The sequence below is a fragment of the Puma concolor genome, chromosome B4 (assembly GCF_028749965.1).
Source record: "Puma concolor isolate L17-30 chromosome B4, mPumCon1.1.hap2, whole genome shotgun sequence".
Taxonomy (NCBI): Eukaryota; Metazoa; Chordata; class Mammalia; order Carnivora; family Felidae; genus Puma; species Puma concolor.
The window spans coordinates 27240132-27252246 of NC_141673.1; the positions used below are offsets into that span (position 1 = coordinate 27240132).

The 12115-nt window shown below is 51.6% G+C and overlaps 1 protein-coding gene across 6 annotated transcripts; it reads right to left on the bottom strand.

Moving 5' to 3' along the window:
- Positions 1–1272: 1272 nt before the first annotated feature.
- Positions 1273–7411, bottom strand: SOCS2 (suppressor of cytokine signaling 2). 6 transcript variants are annotated; one of them, XM_086712659.1, is made up of 3 exons: positions 7275–7411; positions 4488–4845; positions 1273–2775 (listed from the first exon to the last, which is right to left on the bottom strand). In XM_086712659.1, the coding sequence occupies exons 2-3, from the start codon at positions 4624–4626 to the stop codon at positions 2318–2320; spliced, it is 597 nt and encodes a 198-aa protein (XP_086568785.1). In that variant the 5' UTR covers positions 4627–4845; positions 7275–7411; the 3' UTR covers positions 1273–2317. The 6 variants fall into 6 exon arrangements, with proteins under 6 accessions (XP_086568785.1, XP_025782460.1, XP_086568783.1 ...); XM_025926675.2 differs by lacking the exon at positions 7275–7411 and adding an exon at positions 6203–6393; XM_086712657.1 differs by lacking the exon at positions 7275–7411 and adding an exon at positions 5602–5889.
- Between the last annotated feature and the right edge of the window lie 4704 nt (positions 7412–12115).

The window sequence follows — 12115 nt, forward strand, 5'->3', positions numbered from 1 at the left end:
ACTGAACTTTGCTCATACGGTCGGTGTCAAGATTAAATGATAATGCATGTAAAGAGCTGAGCAAGAACTAAATAAATGATGTTAAAAAAAAAACCCACAGCGAACCACCACACACACACACACACACCTGCCCCCACTAAAAAAAGGACTATCTCCTGATGCTTATCAACTTACTTGGAATAGGGAAGACTGAAATGTAAGGTAATCATTCCACGGCACACTCTAGAGATCTTGGCTAGCCTCTGGTGTTCTCATAGTCAGTCATCTGCTAGTAGTAACGCCAAGAACTTTCCACAATTCCGTGTGCTCGTTCATACCCCAGCAGTCCCGTCCAACTCTCAACATCAAGAGGCATCAGAGAGTTTGAACCAATGGGAACAGAAATGCAAAAGACCTTATAGAAAGTCCGAAGCCCCGGACATTGATCATGTGGAAGTTTTGCCAGAAGAGTCAAATACCCCACACTAACCATTTAGTGTGGGGGGGGGGGGGGGGTGGGTGGGAAATAAAGCACAGAATCTAAACATCCTAATGAAAAAGTCCACATCTAGACCAGCCCCTAAAAGTAGAGCTCTTCTCTAAATTTTAGGCTACAAATAAATTCTTCATAAGGCACACCTAGCCATCTTTGCTGTTTGGCTGTGCATGGTTATGTTTTCCTTCTAGGCCCAAAACTGTTTTTCAAGAGCTTCATGAAAATACGAATATTTTCATGACGAGGGATATGCAGGTTTTACTATAATTTATAACTGAGTTTTATAATTCACTTGGGGCACACAAGACATATGACACTCACTTTGCCAGTGACACGCCAAAGAATGTAACCAAGCAGGGCATTTTTTTTTCTTTTTAGAGACGGCCAAATGAATACTGTCTGGGCTCTACATCTGCAACGGTCATGAGGTGGTGGCAAAAAGTAAATAGCCATAAAACTTTGAATTTTTATTGTGTGTTATGCCTATCAACCCATAAAAGACCAGGATACATCACAGTTTTTGTAGTTTCTAAACCATTTTTTGGGGAAACACACAGGGCGTTAGTGTTACCCTTATTCAATCGGTAAAAAAACAGGCCGCTTGAAGGCACTTGTACTTTCTAAGCCAGGCCTGCCAAATGCAAAGAGCAAATGCAGCCCATAACTTTAGGGAAGGGTAAGTCACGTGCTACCTCTTGCTGAGTGGTTGGTTGATGTCACATGACAGACGTTTTTACGACAACTGGCTAGTACCAGGAACGTGTATGTTCCCTACAATTCAAAGTAACAAGTGCAACTTGTAAAAGTCAAGTATTTTTATTCAATACATTCTAATCAAATAGTAACAGCAGTAAATAAACACTTTGAAAAACAGGCAAGTATCCCCCTATCTCTGGAAGAAAATTAAGTCGAAGTATTCTACATGGTAGAAGGGAGACCAAGTGCTGATGTCCGTGGTCAGACAATTCAAGGACACCTTGGAAATTTCTAAAGCCGTTTCCCAAAAGTCAATGGCAACAGGTTGGGATACAGCTACTTCAAAGGATAAAATGTCTGTATCTACATGGTTTTATTAACAGGGATTGAGTTGCACCTGTATAGCACGACATTCTTTAGCCTTAAAGGAAAAGACAAAGTCTTTTCCGTTTGCACCAGTTTGAAATATTTCTGAAATAAGGCTCCCTTAAAATGGATTACTACAGTACTCATTCACATGAGAGAGTTCATACATGTAGTAAAAAGTCAAATACAGGATTTCATGGTCACTTTTTTGGTTGATTTGGTTAATTGCATAAAAAGGAGGATAAATACTCACAAGCAGGATCTGTTTGACAAAACTCCTAGGTACATCAAGAACGCAAAAACAGAAAATGTCCTAAAGTAGACTCTGATCACCAGGCATGTAAAATTAAAGCTAAGCCTGCGTCAGTTTTTTCCTTCGACTTCTTCAGTGCTCCTGCACGGAGTTCTTGCTCTACCGCCAGGGTCTGGGCCTTCTACCTAGCAAACAGGAACCCTGGGAAGGCAAGGCATTCTGATAAAATGTTCCTTCAGCCTCTACTCAGGACATTTTATTTTTAACTTAAAAGGATCAGCTGGTCTTGGTCAGCCTTAGGAAAGGAAGCATTACTCAGGTGAAAACATTTGGGGAAACTTTAAATACCTAGCTACCTCGTCACACGTTTAAGTTAGATGGACTTCAGCTGTTTTTAGAATGCCGAGTAGTTATCCAGAGTAGTGACTCAAGTTTTGGTTCCTTTTTTTTTTTTTTTTTTTTTTTTTTTATACATAGCTGCATTCGGAGATACTCTATAGGAGGCATGTTTAGAAAAAGAGAAACACTTATACCTGGAATTTATATTCTTCCAAGTAATCTTTTAGTCTTGTTGGTAAAGGCAGTCCCCAGATGGTGCCGGTGCATTTGTTAATGGTGAGTCTACACAGATGCTGCAGAGGCGGGGCTGATGTGTAGAGCGGTTTGGTCAGATAAAGGTGAACGGTGCCGTTCCGGGGCGCTTCTGGGCCTGTCCGCTTATCCTTGCACATCTGAACGTAGTAGTCGATCAGATGAACCACACTGTCAAACTGTTTAAGCTTGGATTTGACACATATGATCGAGTCCAACCTGAATTTCCCATCTTGGTATTCGATTCGCAGATTAGTTGGTCCAGCTGATGTTTTAACAGATATTGTTAGTAGGTAGTCTGAGTGCGAGCTATCTCTAATCAAGAAAGTTCCTTCTGGTGCCTCTTTTAATTTCTCTTTGGCTTCATTAACAGTCATACTTCCCCAGTACCAACCTGGGGTTTCCGTTCAAGAAGAAAAAGAAGAGAGGGTAAAATAGTTATTATACAGAATTTCTTAAATAGGGCAAATACTTGGCAACAATTTTTCTAGCTCTAAAGAGAAGTGTGTGACAGTTTACCACAGACTACCATAAATATTTTAGGTAGACATCTAATGAAAATGTGGGTCCGTTTTATGAACACAAACTGTGAGCCAGTTTTCTTCTTTAAAAAGTAACGTTCGGTAGCCCTTTAAACTCTCTTGAGATTTTCTCCGAAGGACACAGAATTTTGCCATAGGACACACTGGCTGAGAAAGCATGATGCTTCTAGCACCGTTCAAGTGAAATCAAAGTAAATTAGAAGTAACTCGGAAGTTAGAAATAAAAGGCGTGCCCTTACAAAGGTGGAAACCCCAACTCCTGTAATCCCAGCAGTTTTGTAATCCCAAAACTTCTTGGAAGAATCGCGACCACCCTCTCCCTCCCTCCCCAAATCCGTTCATGGCAGAAACTCTGTTCAGAGACCTTGGAAAGTACTGCTATTTCCTTGTTTTTGAAGCGCGGTTCTACTACAACAGCTTCTGTTTGTTGCTTTGGTTACAACTGCCATATCAGCCACTGAGAAATGAGGGAAACCCCAACTGATAAGAAGTAATTCAAGTTTACAATCCGCACCTCCTTTGGACTTTGCCCTAATCCAAATCCCGTCACAACCTTCCGTCTCCCCAGCATTCTCCATTTCATTTGCCTGCACCATCCCGGGGCCCATCTCGTTTTCAAAAATCACTTCGAGCCATTCTGCATAAGAAGTCTGAACAATGCGCTCTTCCACCCCACCCCCCATCCCCCACCCCCCAAATTGCTCGGATACCTGCAATCTGCCTGGTCCGCCCCGCTGAGGGAAAGTCGGTGGTCCACACTCAAAGACCGAACCGCAAATGACTTTTCCCTCTCTAGGGCTACCAAAACTTCAATTTTGCCCCAAACGTAAGCTTTTGGGATTCAGATTTTGAAAGCTTGCGTGGTTTGCCTTTTTTTTTTTTTTTTTTCAATCTTCTCTTCTTTCAGACGCCGAGAGACGACGGCGGGCCACGCAAAGCGCAGGACTGCGCTTGAACCAAGCAATAACCCTGGGCGTGCAGCCCCTCAAGGCCGCGCTCTGCAAGGGGCTTCGCTGGCCGCCTTCCTCCCGGCCCTGCTGCAGCCGCCCGCGCGGCAATCAGTCCTTGGAACTTGGCCGCCAAGGTCCCGGGCTGCAGCGGCGGCTCGGCTCGGAAGCCGGATGCGGCTGAAACTGCGGGCAGCGCAGCGCCCACTGGCCGCCCTCGTTCCCCGCGGAAAGGGAGGCGCCTGGCTCTTTCTCCCGCTAGGGTTCAAGCCCGTGTACCGACCCCTGAGCAGCTGCGGCAAACAGCTGAAGGCTCCAGCTCCCTGAGAGGCTATTTCCAAGCAGCCCTTCTCGCGTTCTGCCCACCCCTAGGCCTCTGGGTCCCCCGAGAACCACTTTTCTTTCTCATTCCCAAGGATCCAGGGCCGTGCGGACATCCTCTCCGCGGGCCCCCGCCCTGAGGCGGGGACGGGAGGCGAGGGGCTGCAGTTCAATCCCATTCTTCGCTCCGCACCGCGGCCCCGCTTCCTAGCCGCGCTCCGCGTCAGCAAAGCCCCCAACCGCGTCTTTGGGGAAGCGACCCTTCTCGCGCGCGTCGCGGCTGGTCGGCTCCCTACCTGTTTGACTGAGCTCCCGTAGGGCCTTCGCCAGACGCGCCGCCTCCGGGGACGGCTCTTCCGCGGACCCCGCGGTACCCCACTGGCTCTGCGTCCCTTCCGCGCCATTCCCGGAGGACTCGAGGCACCGCAGGGTCATGGGAGAGGGGTCACCGCGGCAAAGACAGGTGGCCGCCCGCACTGGGATCAGAAAGGGGCACGCGTCCTTCTTGGAAATCAGTGAGAACCCCAAAGCAAGTCTCTGCGGGGTATCCGAATTGGTGGAGGGGGAGGGGATGGGAGGCTTCTGGCTTTTCCTCCCCAGGTCCCAGTGGACGGATGGCAAAGTCCCCCGCAGGCGCGGTCACCCACAGTTTGCCTGCAAAAAAGAAAGTATGGGCTTGGGTCGGTCCAAATTGGACCCCTGCGTCCGGGATTGTGGGTGGGAAGACAGACGTGGAAAATCCCGGGGACTCCTCCGCGTCTATCCTCCCGCACCATTTAACCCCAAGCATCCAGTGACTGCCCCGGCCCAGCTGTAGAGAAAGGAGGATAAAAGACAGAGCAGCGATCCAAGACGCCGGAGTTGCAGAGGGGGAGGGGGGAGGGACAGGATGAGGGTGGGGAACAGGGTGTCTTCCCGCCCAGGGCTACTAGCTGAAATCGCAGACTAGCAAAGACGAGTCACCTGCGGGTATGGTGGTAAATAGGCCCTAGTCAAGGACAAGCAGAAAAATCGCAAAGGAAAGAACAGGAGATATCCCCAAATTGGCACCCCTCTATCTCACACCCCGCACAGCCCGGGGGCCCCGGGACGAAGCACCCTGAGCCGCCAGCCCGGGGCGCCAAGGTGCGCGAGCTGCCGCACCCCCGCCCAGAGGCTGCCTGGCTCCTCTCTGCCCGCTCCCCAGCGCCCGCTTGGGGCAGAGTTGGGGGGCTCCCCGGGCTCCGTGGCTGCCCCTCTAGTGGCCGGGCGGCGGCGGCTGCTGCAGCCGCCGCGGGCGCTGTCGAGGAATCGGCCCAAGCGCGCAGCCCTCGCGGGGGCTCGGAGCCCGGAGCCGGGACCCGGGCCGGGGCAGAACGGGCGACTGCGAGCGCCGCTGGACGTGCAAGACAACGAACGCCGAGCCCTTACCTCGGCCTCGGCCGCAGCGTCCACACCAGGCAGCCTCCCCAGCGGACATGGGGCGGGGGAGTCGGGAGGGGCCAGGGAGAGGAGGGGTTTCTGCCCGAGTTTCCCCAGTTGACTTTTAATTTGGGAACGAGATGCCTGGGGATGCGCTCCGCACTAGCCAGAGTTCTCTGCGCAGAGGGCAAACAAAAGCCCGGGGGATCTTCGCCTAGAACCCCCGGGCTCTGAAATCCCCCACCCTGGGCAGCTGCTGGCTTTCCCTCCGGCTGCGACCAAGGAGGTGGGAAGAAGAGAGGGAGGAGGAAGGAACAAGGGCGGGAGGCAGGCGGGTGGGGAGGAGCGGCAGATCAGGTTATTAGGAGGATTATTAATTTGGATGGCTGTTTGGGGCGGGGGAGGAAACTCCGGAGACTTCCCGACGCCTAGAAGGAGCCGAAGAAAGCAGGCAGTAGCGCCCGGCCGCGGGGCAGAGCCGAAGCTCGGACTCTCTCCCTGGCCGCTCTGAACTGCGGAAGCCAAGGCCGCCCGGCGCTCGCAGCCGCGCCCCGTGCCCTCCCCGGCGACCCTCCATGGGGAGGAGCCTTCGGGCTCCCGGGACCAGTACCTGCCGCCAACCCCCGGCCGAGCTCCTCCGGCGCCCGGGCTGCGGGCGCAGGGGATCCTGAGGCTGTGCGCACCGGGCCCGGGGGGCGCACTGTCCGCGGCCCGCGCAGCGCCGGTTGCGGCGGGCGAGGAGGTTCATGCTTCAAGGGAAGCCCAAGGCCCGTGAGCCGCGGTGGCGGCGGCCAGACATGGCAAGAGTTAAACGTCTGTCCCCGGAGTCGGGTGTGCGCGCGACTTCCCAGCCCCGCGCGCCTCCCTAGCTCCCCGCCTCCCTCCCCTGTCCGCGCTCTCAGTGCGCCCCTCCCGGCTGCTGCGGAGGCCGCTTTCCAGGAACTTTCCAGGAATCCGTCTCACGTGACCGCGGCCCCCGCTCCCGCTTTAAAGAGGCTCCGGAGCTAATGCGCAGGCTTCAGGGGAGGCGGGCTCATAGCGCTCGTTGCGGTGCCGGGCGGCGCGGCTGCCTAGGAGTCCGCCCGCCTCTGACCGCACAGCTCCGAGTGCTCCGAGGCGCGCACAAGCCCCACCGCCACCGCCGTCCCCGCTTCGGCGGCCGGAGCCTGACCCCCACCGTGTCAGCTGTGCGCGGGGGTCTGATGACCAAGCGATATCCTCGCCCAGCCGCGGGGCTCTGTCTTTCCCACCCGCTCCGCGCCTTCTCGACGTGACCCTCCCAACTGCACATTTTGTGAAAGGGATGCGGGAGAGGCTGGGGGTCCCCGAAAACGGCCCCTCTCGCTCTACGGCACATTAGTGGGGGTGGGAGAGGCCCCGATCCAGGCCCCCGCGCTCCCCACCGAGAGCCGGAGGGAGCGGACCGAAGGCTGTGCCCTCGCCCAGGTCCTAGAAGGCAGCCAGAGAGCTGAGAGCGGTGCCTCCTTAAGCGGCGCTAGCGGCTCTCAGTCTCCTCCCCCAGGCGCTCCTGCTCTCAAGTCACCGGCAGCAGCCCAGCCGGGCTCCTCCTCCCCTCCTCCCCCTTCCCCTCCTCCCTCTCTTCGTAGTCTACACGGCCCCACTGTCTCCTTCCGCTGGCAGACCCCGCTCACCTGCTCTGACTGCTGAAGGGGCGCCCTTACCTACGCTCCCGGGTCGTGCTGGACCGCCGGCCTCGGTGCCTTGCAGTCCCGAGAGTTCTCGTCTTGGCGATTTCTCCCGCAGGGCTAGCGCCCAGGGACTGGAAATTCGGAAAGATCTAGTCACTCCCCTGCCCGGAGACCCTCACCTCCTCCCACCCGATTGGAGGCCACCTGGACTCCGTTGGAACTCAGCTCCTCGCCTGCATGCCCGCCTCCAAAGTGTGACCTACTTTTAAAAAACCATTAGCACTCACGGGAAAACCGGATCCCAAATTTCGATAACCATTTTTCTTTGAAATACTATTCTATTGCATCACTGCTCAAAAGCTTGAAAGGTCAATGGCCACTTTCGGTTGAAGCAGGGGCTAAGGGGAAGTTGGGCGAGGAAGGGGGAGGAGGCGTGGGGGAGGCCGGCTCACAAACCTTGCCTGGTGTCCCCCCTGCTGGCCCTAGGAGGAAACGTAAACCAGCTTCCAGCCTTCCCGGACAGGCAGGAGTCAGGCAGGAATGATTCTCTCAATAATTTTCCTGCTTTTGAGTAAGTAACTATGCAAATGATAGGCAGGTGAGCCAGGAAGCAGGGGCGGGGGGAGGGAGGCATTCCCAAGCTAACAAATGATTTTGTCAACAATAGAGTGGTGTGGATGGAATCGTGTTTTGTTTTTTAGAGTCTAACAAGTAGAGGGCAGAGCTAATTCAACCCTAGTTAAAACTCTATAAAGTGGCTGAATAATTTGGCCAAATCATTTACCATCTTTGGGCCCTCGGCCTTTTCTATAAAATGAAGGAACTGGACTCCAGTCCTGGCTCAGGGACTGGGATGAATGAACAAATCAGATTCATGTAGAGTTTGTGTGTAGTCTGAGGCCCAGAGAACCTTTAAGAACCACTGTATCTACTAGGGTTCACTATGTTCTAGGTTATTCCATTTGGCTTCTTATTCCTCTGCGGAGAATCCCAGACCAAGGATGTACCCCCTGTTCTGCAGTTTAAAAGATTTTAAGGTTTTCACAAAGATAAATTTCTATTTAATTGCCAGTTGAAATGAATCTGCCAGCAACCTTCATGCAACCTACATGCATGTACTTTCCTGTTGCCTCCTAGCACATGCTGTTCCCTCTTCCTGGGATGCCCTTCGCCAGAATGGGTGTGTGGCCAGCTCTCATCATTCAGCTCACAGCTCAAAGTCACCTCCACAGACAGTCATTGTTCACGAAAATTACAGTAAGCACAATGCCAACTGCAGGGGCACCAAATTTTGTAGCAAAGAAAGATTTTCGACTTTTGTTTCTGAACTGTTTCCCAGAGATCCCAGCATTTTGTTGGCTTTTTTAATCCCCAAGAAACACATATGGGAGGGCCTCTTAGGAAAATATTTATGGGATGGTGTTAAGTGAGAAAAAAGTAGAATGTGAAATTGTATCTATGCTATGGTTACAACATTATAACATTATGTATATGCCTGTGGGCAAAAACAGAAGGAAATGTAGAGAAATGAAAGCTTTTTTTCGGGTGGCAGGATATGGGTAAATTTTTAAACTTGACTTTCTTTAATACTGTTCCAGTATTTTGGATACAGTCATTGTTTTCCAAAGTTGCATGTGAGTGTCTTCAGTGACTCTAAGAGGGTAGAGTGTAATCCGTAGAGCTTATGACTCTAGTCCTGACGGACCTCTCTCCTGAACTCCCAGGCGGGTCACTCAGCACTGCCTTTCAGATGTCTAATGGGTACCCCCAGTGTAGCATGTCCCAAACCGAGACCCGATAATTTCTTTTTTTTTAATTTTTTTTAATGTTTATTTATTTTTGAGACAAAGAGAGACAGAGCATGAATGGGGGAGGGGCAGAGAGAGAGGGAGACACAGAATCGGAAACAGGCTCCAGGCTCCTAGCCATCAGCCCAGAGCCTGACGCGGGGCTCGAGCTCACGGACCGCGAGATTGTGACCTGGCTGAAGTCGGACGCTCAACCGACTGAGCCACCCAGGCGCCCCCCGATAATTTCTTAAAACAACCCTGTTTGAGACAAAAACAAAAGCAGTTCCTCCTTCATTTCTCCCCATCTCTGAGAAATGCCATTTCTAATCTTCCGTTGCTCTGGCTAAAAGCCTTAAAATCATCCTTGCCTGCTCTCTGTCACACGCCCCACATCCCACGTGTTGGCCAATCCTTTGACTCTGATTTCACAACAAACCCAGAAGTAAAGCCCTTGCCACATTTTCACCACACACCAGTCCAAGCCAGGCTTCCCAGTCTCTGCCTGGCCTACTGCTGCAGCCTCTACCTGGTACCTTTGTCCCTCCGACAGACTCTTCCTGACAGAGCAACGACAGTGACCCTGTTGAAGGATCTGCTCCAGTCCAAACGGCTGCATCACACAAGAGTGAAAGCCAAAATCCCAGTAGCTTCTCGGTTCTATTTATCTCCCTGATCTCATCCCCTCCTGCTCTGTCCCTTGATCATTCCGCTCAAGGCACATGGGACTCCTTGCCTTTTCCAACACCTACTGCCCTTACTCCTTCCTCAGCACCTTCTCCTCGACCCACCAGGCTCCTCCTTCAGATATCTGCGTGGTTTGTTCCCTTACTTCCACGGACCTTTATTCAGTGCCACTGGCTCAGTGAGACCTTGCCTGACCACCGTATTCAGATTCAACCCACCTCCACACGCAGTTCTCTCTCTTCTCTGCTCTGGTTTTCTCCTTAACACTGATCACTATCTAACCTAGGTATATTTTATTTATTGGTCTGGTTTCCCGTATTTCTCCTTCACTAGAATGTAAGTTCCATGAGGCCATGTACTCGTGTTTGCATTCTTCACAGCTACATCTCAACACCTCCGATAGTCCCCTGCATGTAGCCGGCATTCCCCGTACGTGTTGAATGAGTCAGTGGATGGATGGGCGGTCCGTTAGCAGTGTGGCTTTAAGGTTAAACTTCCCAGGCATGAATCCTCACTCTGCCACCACTTGCTACATGAGTGATCTCTGGCAAATTATTTATCCTCTTACAGAGATAATACTGGAACTTACCTTAGAGAGCGGTGGGGAGAACTAAATGAGATCATCATATCTCATATCTATATCCCTGTATCTCTCTAACGCTGTATCTCATATCTGTTCTGTTCAGCGGGGCAGGTGCATGGCTGCGATGCTGAACTGTCATTCTACTTGACGGGGGAAGGGAGAAGTTTCTTCTGTGGCCTGCATTTGAGGAATTGCCAAGGCCTGAAAATCTCTCTGTGCCAAAGTCAAACTGGATGCTCTTGATTTGCGATGCAGATGTTCTAATACTGGAGTTGACAAGTGCTCCACACTTAAGTTGTTGTTGCTGTTGTTGTTGTTGTTGTTGTTTTGCCTATTTGCAGACACGATCCCCCCTCCGGCCCCCGCTTCTGAGATGATGAGCAGTGATGACCATGTGAGCCAAATTTTCTACCACCTAGAAGGAGCCCTTCAAAGAAGGGAAGCAACAGAGAATGCAGGGCTCAGGCTAGAGTGGGACGAAGAGGTCTCTGAGCGCTTGAATCCAGTTCGCCTGAGGCCACACCACCCTTGGGCTCAGATACAGGAGCCAACACATTAATTTTTCCTCCTTAGTTTGACTTGGGTCCTGTAACTTGTCATCAGAGACACTCTCATGGGGTGTAGGGAGTTGGGTAGGAAAGACTCCATGGGAGGGAGTGGAATAGAGAATTGAAAAGATACAGGACAGAACTATCTTCTGTATGATGAGCGTCTCTTACTTCTCCCCTGGTGCTACTCAATACCAATTCCCTTTTACAAGGTCCTGCTTTCTCCACCCCATGATAGAGCCTACTCCTTGGTGCCCTGGCCGGCTTCAGCGCTCTGGGTCAGGGATTCCAGGAGGGAGAAGCTGGGCAGATGGCTTTCCCCTAGACTTCTGGGCCCCAGGAGCATGCGAGATGGACATGCCCTTGGTCTTTCTAGTCACAGAAGCTGAGGGGAGTCATATTCTAGGAAAGTAGTTGTTAATCTAAAATCACAGATCTCTCAGAAATTCTGGTAAAATCTATAGACTGGAGTTCACAAACCACCTACCTGTGGGCCATATTTGATCCCTCGGAGTGTCACGGTTGGTGTGCCAAGATTCTCTCTAAAACCATGTGAATCAAATTAAAATTCTAGAGATTTCACCCCAAAGTGATCCAGAATTCTGCTTTCTCTTAACCAACCTGAAACTCTGTCAACACTGGATCCCATTCCCTCAAGGCAGAGATCAGCTGAAGCAGAGTGGTGGCTGCCTCTGTGGAAGGCACATTCACCACAGTCCTCACCATCCCCCGGCCTCCCCAACTCTGAACATGACTTGCCATTTGTCATCACACCTGCAGTGTTTTTCTTACGGTGGTGAGATATTTCTCTGGACCCCAGTCTCTACCAGAAGCAGGGAAATAAAAGATCGAAAAGACCAGATATTTCCAGACAACTGGGAGAGAACTTCTTTCTCTATAAAAGTGAAACATATTCCTCTGTGTATAATAAGCAAACAAAGTGTGGCTAGATTCTCATACCTGACCTGTTTCATTCTTCTATGTTCCTACACGGCCCAGGCATGTGTGGACAGCCTCCATCTAAGACAGCCTCTGCAGAAATATCTTCTGGAAGCACAGATTTGGGGGATCAGTTGACAACCTGAAGCCCAACAATGAATCCTGAGGGGCCTCTTGACCTGAGGCAAGAACCCTGTCCTGAGGTGGAGAACCTCCAAGGAAGTGCTTCTCTAGAGATAAGAGTACTAGAGATAAAAGCCATCTGCCCAGATGGAATCCCTGACCCAGAGCACTGAAGCCGGCCAGGACACCAAGGAGTAGGCTCCATCA

Coding starts and splice junctions, on each gene's coding strand:
- SOCS2 (XM_086712659.1), bottom strand. CDS start 4,626: ATGACCCTGCGGTGCCTCGAGTCCTCCGGGAATGGCGCGGAAGGGACG. Junction 2,776..4,487: donor ACGGGAGCTCAGTCAAACAG/GTAGGGAGCCGA, acceptor CGGAAACCCCAG/GTTGGTACTGGGGAAGTATG.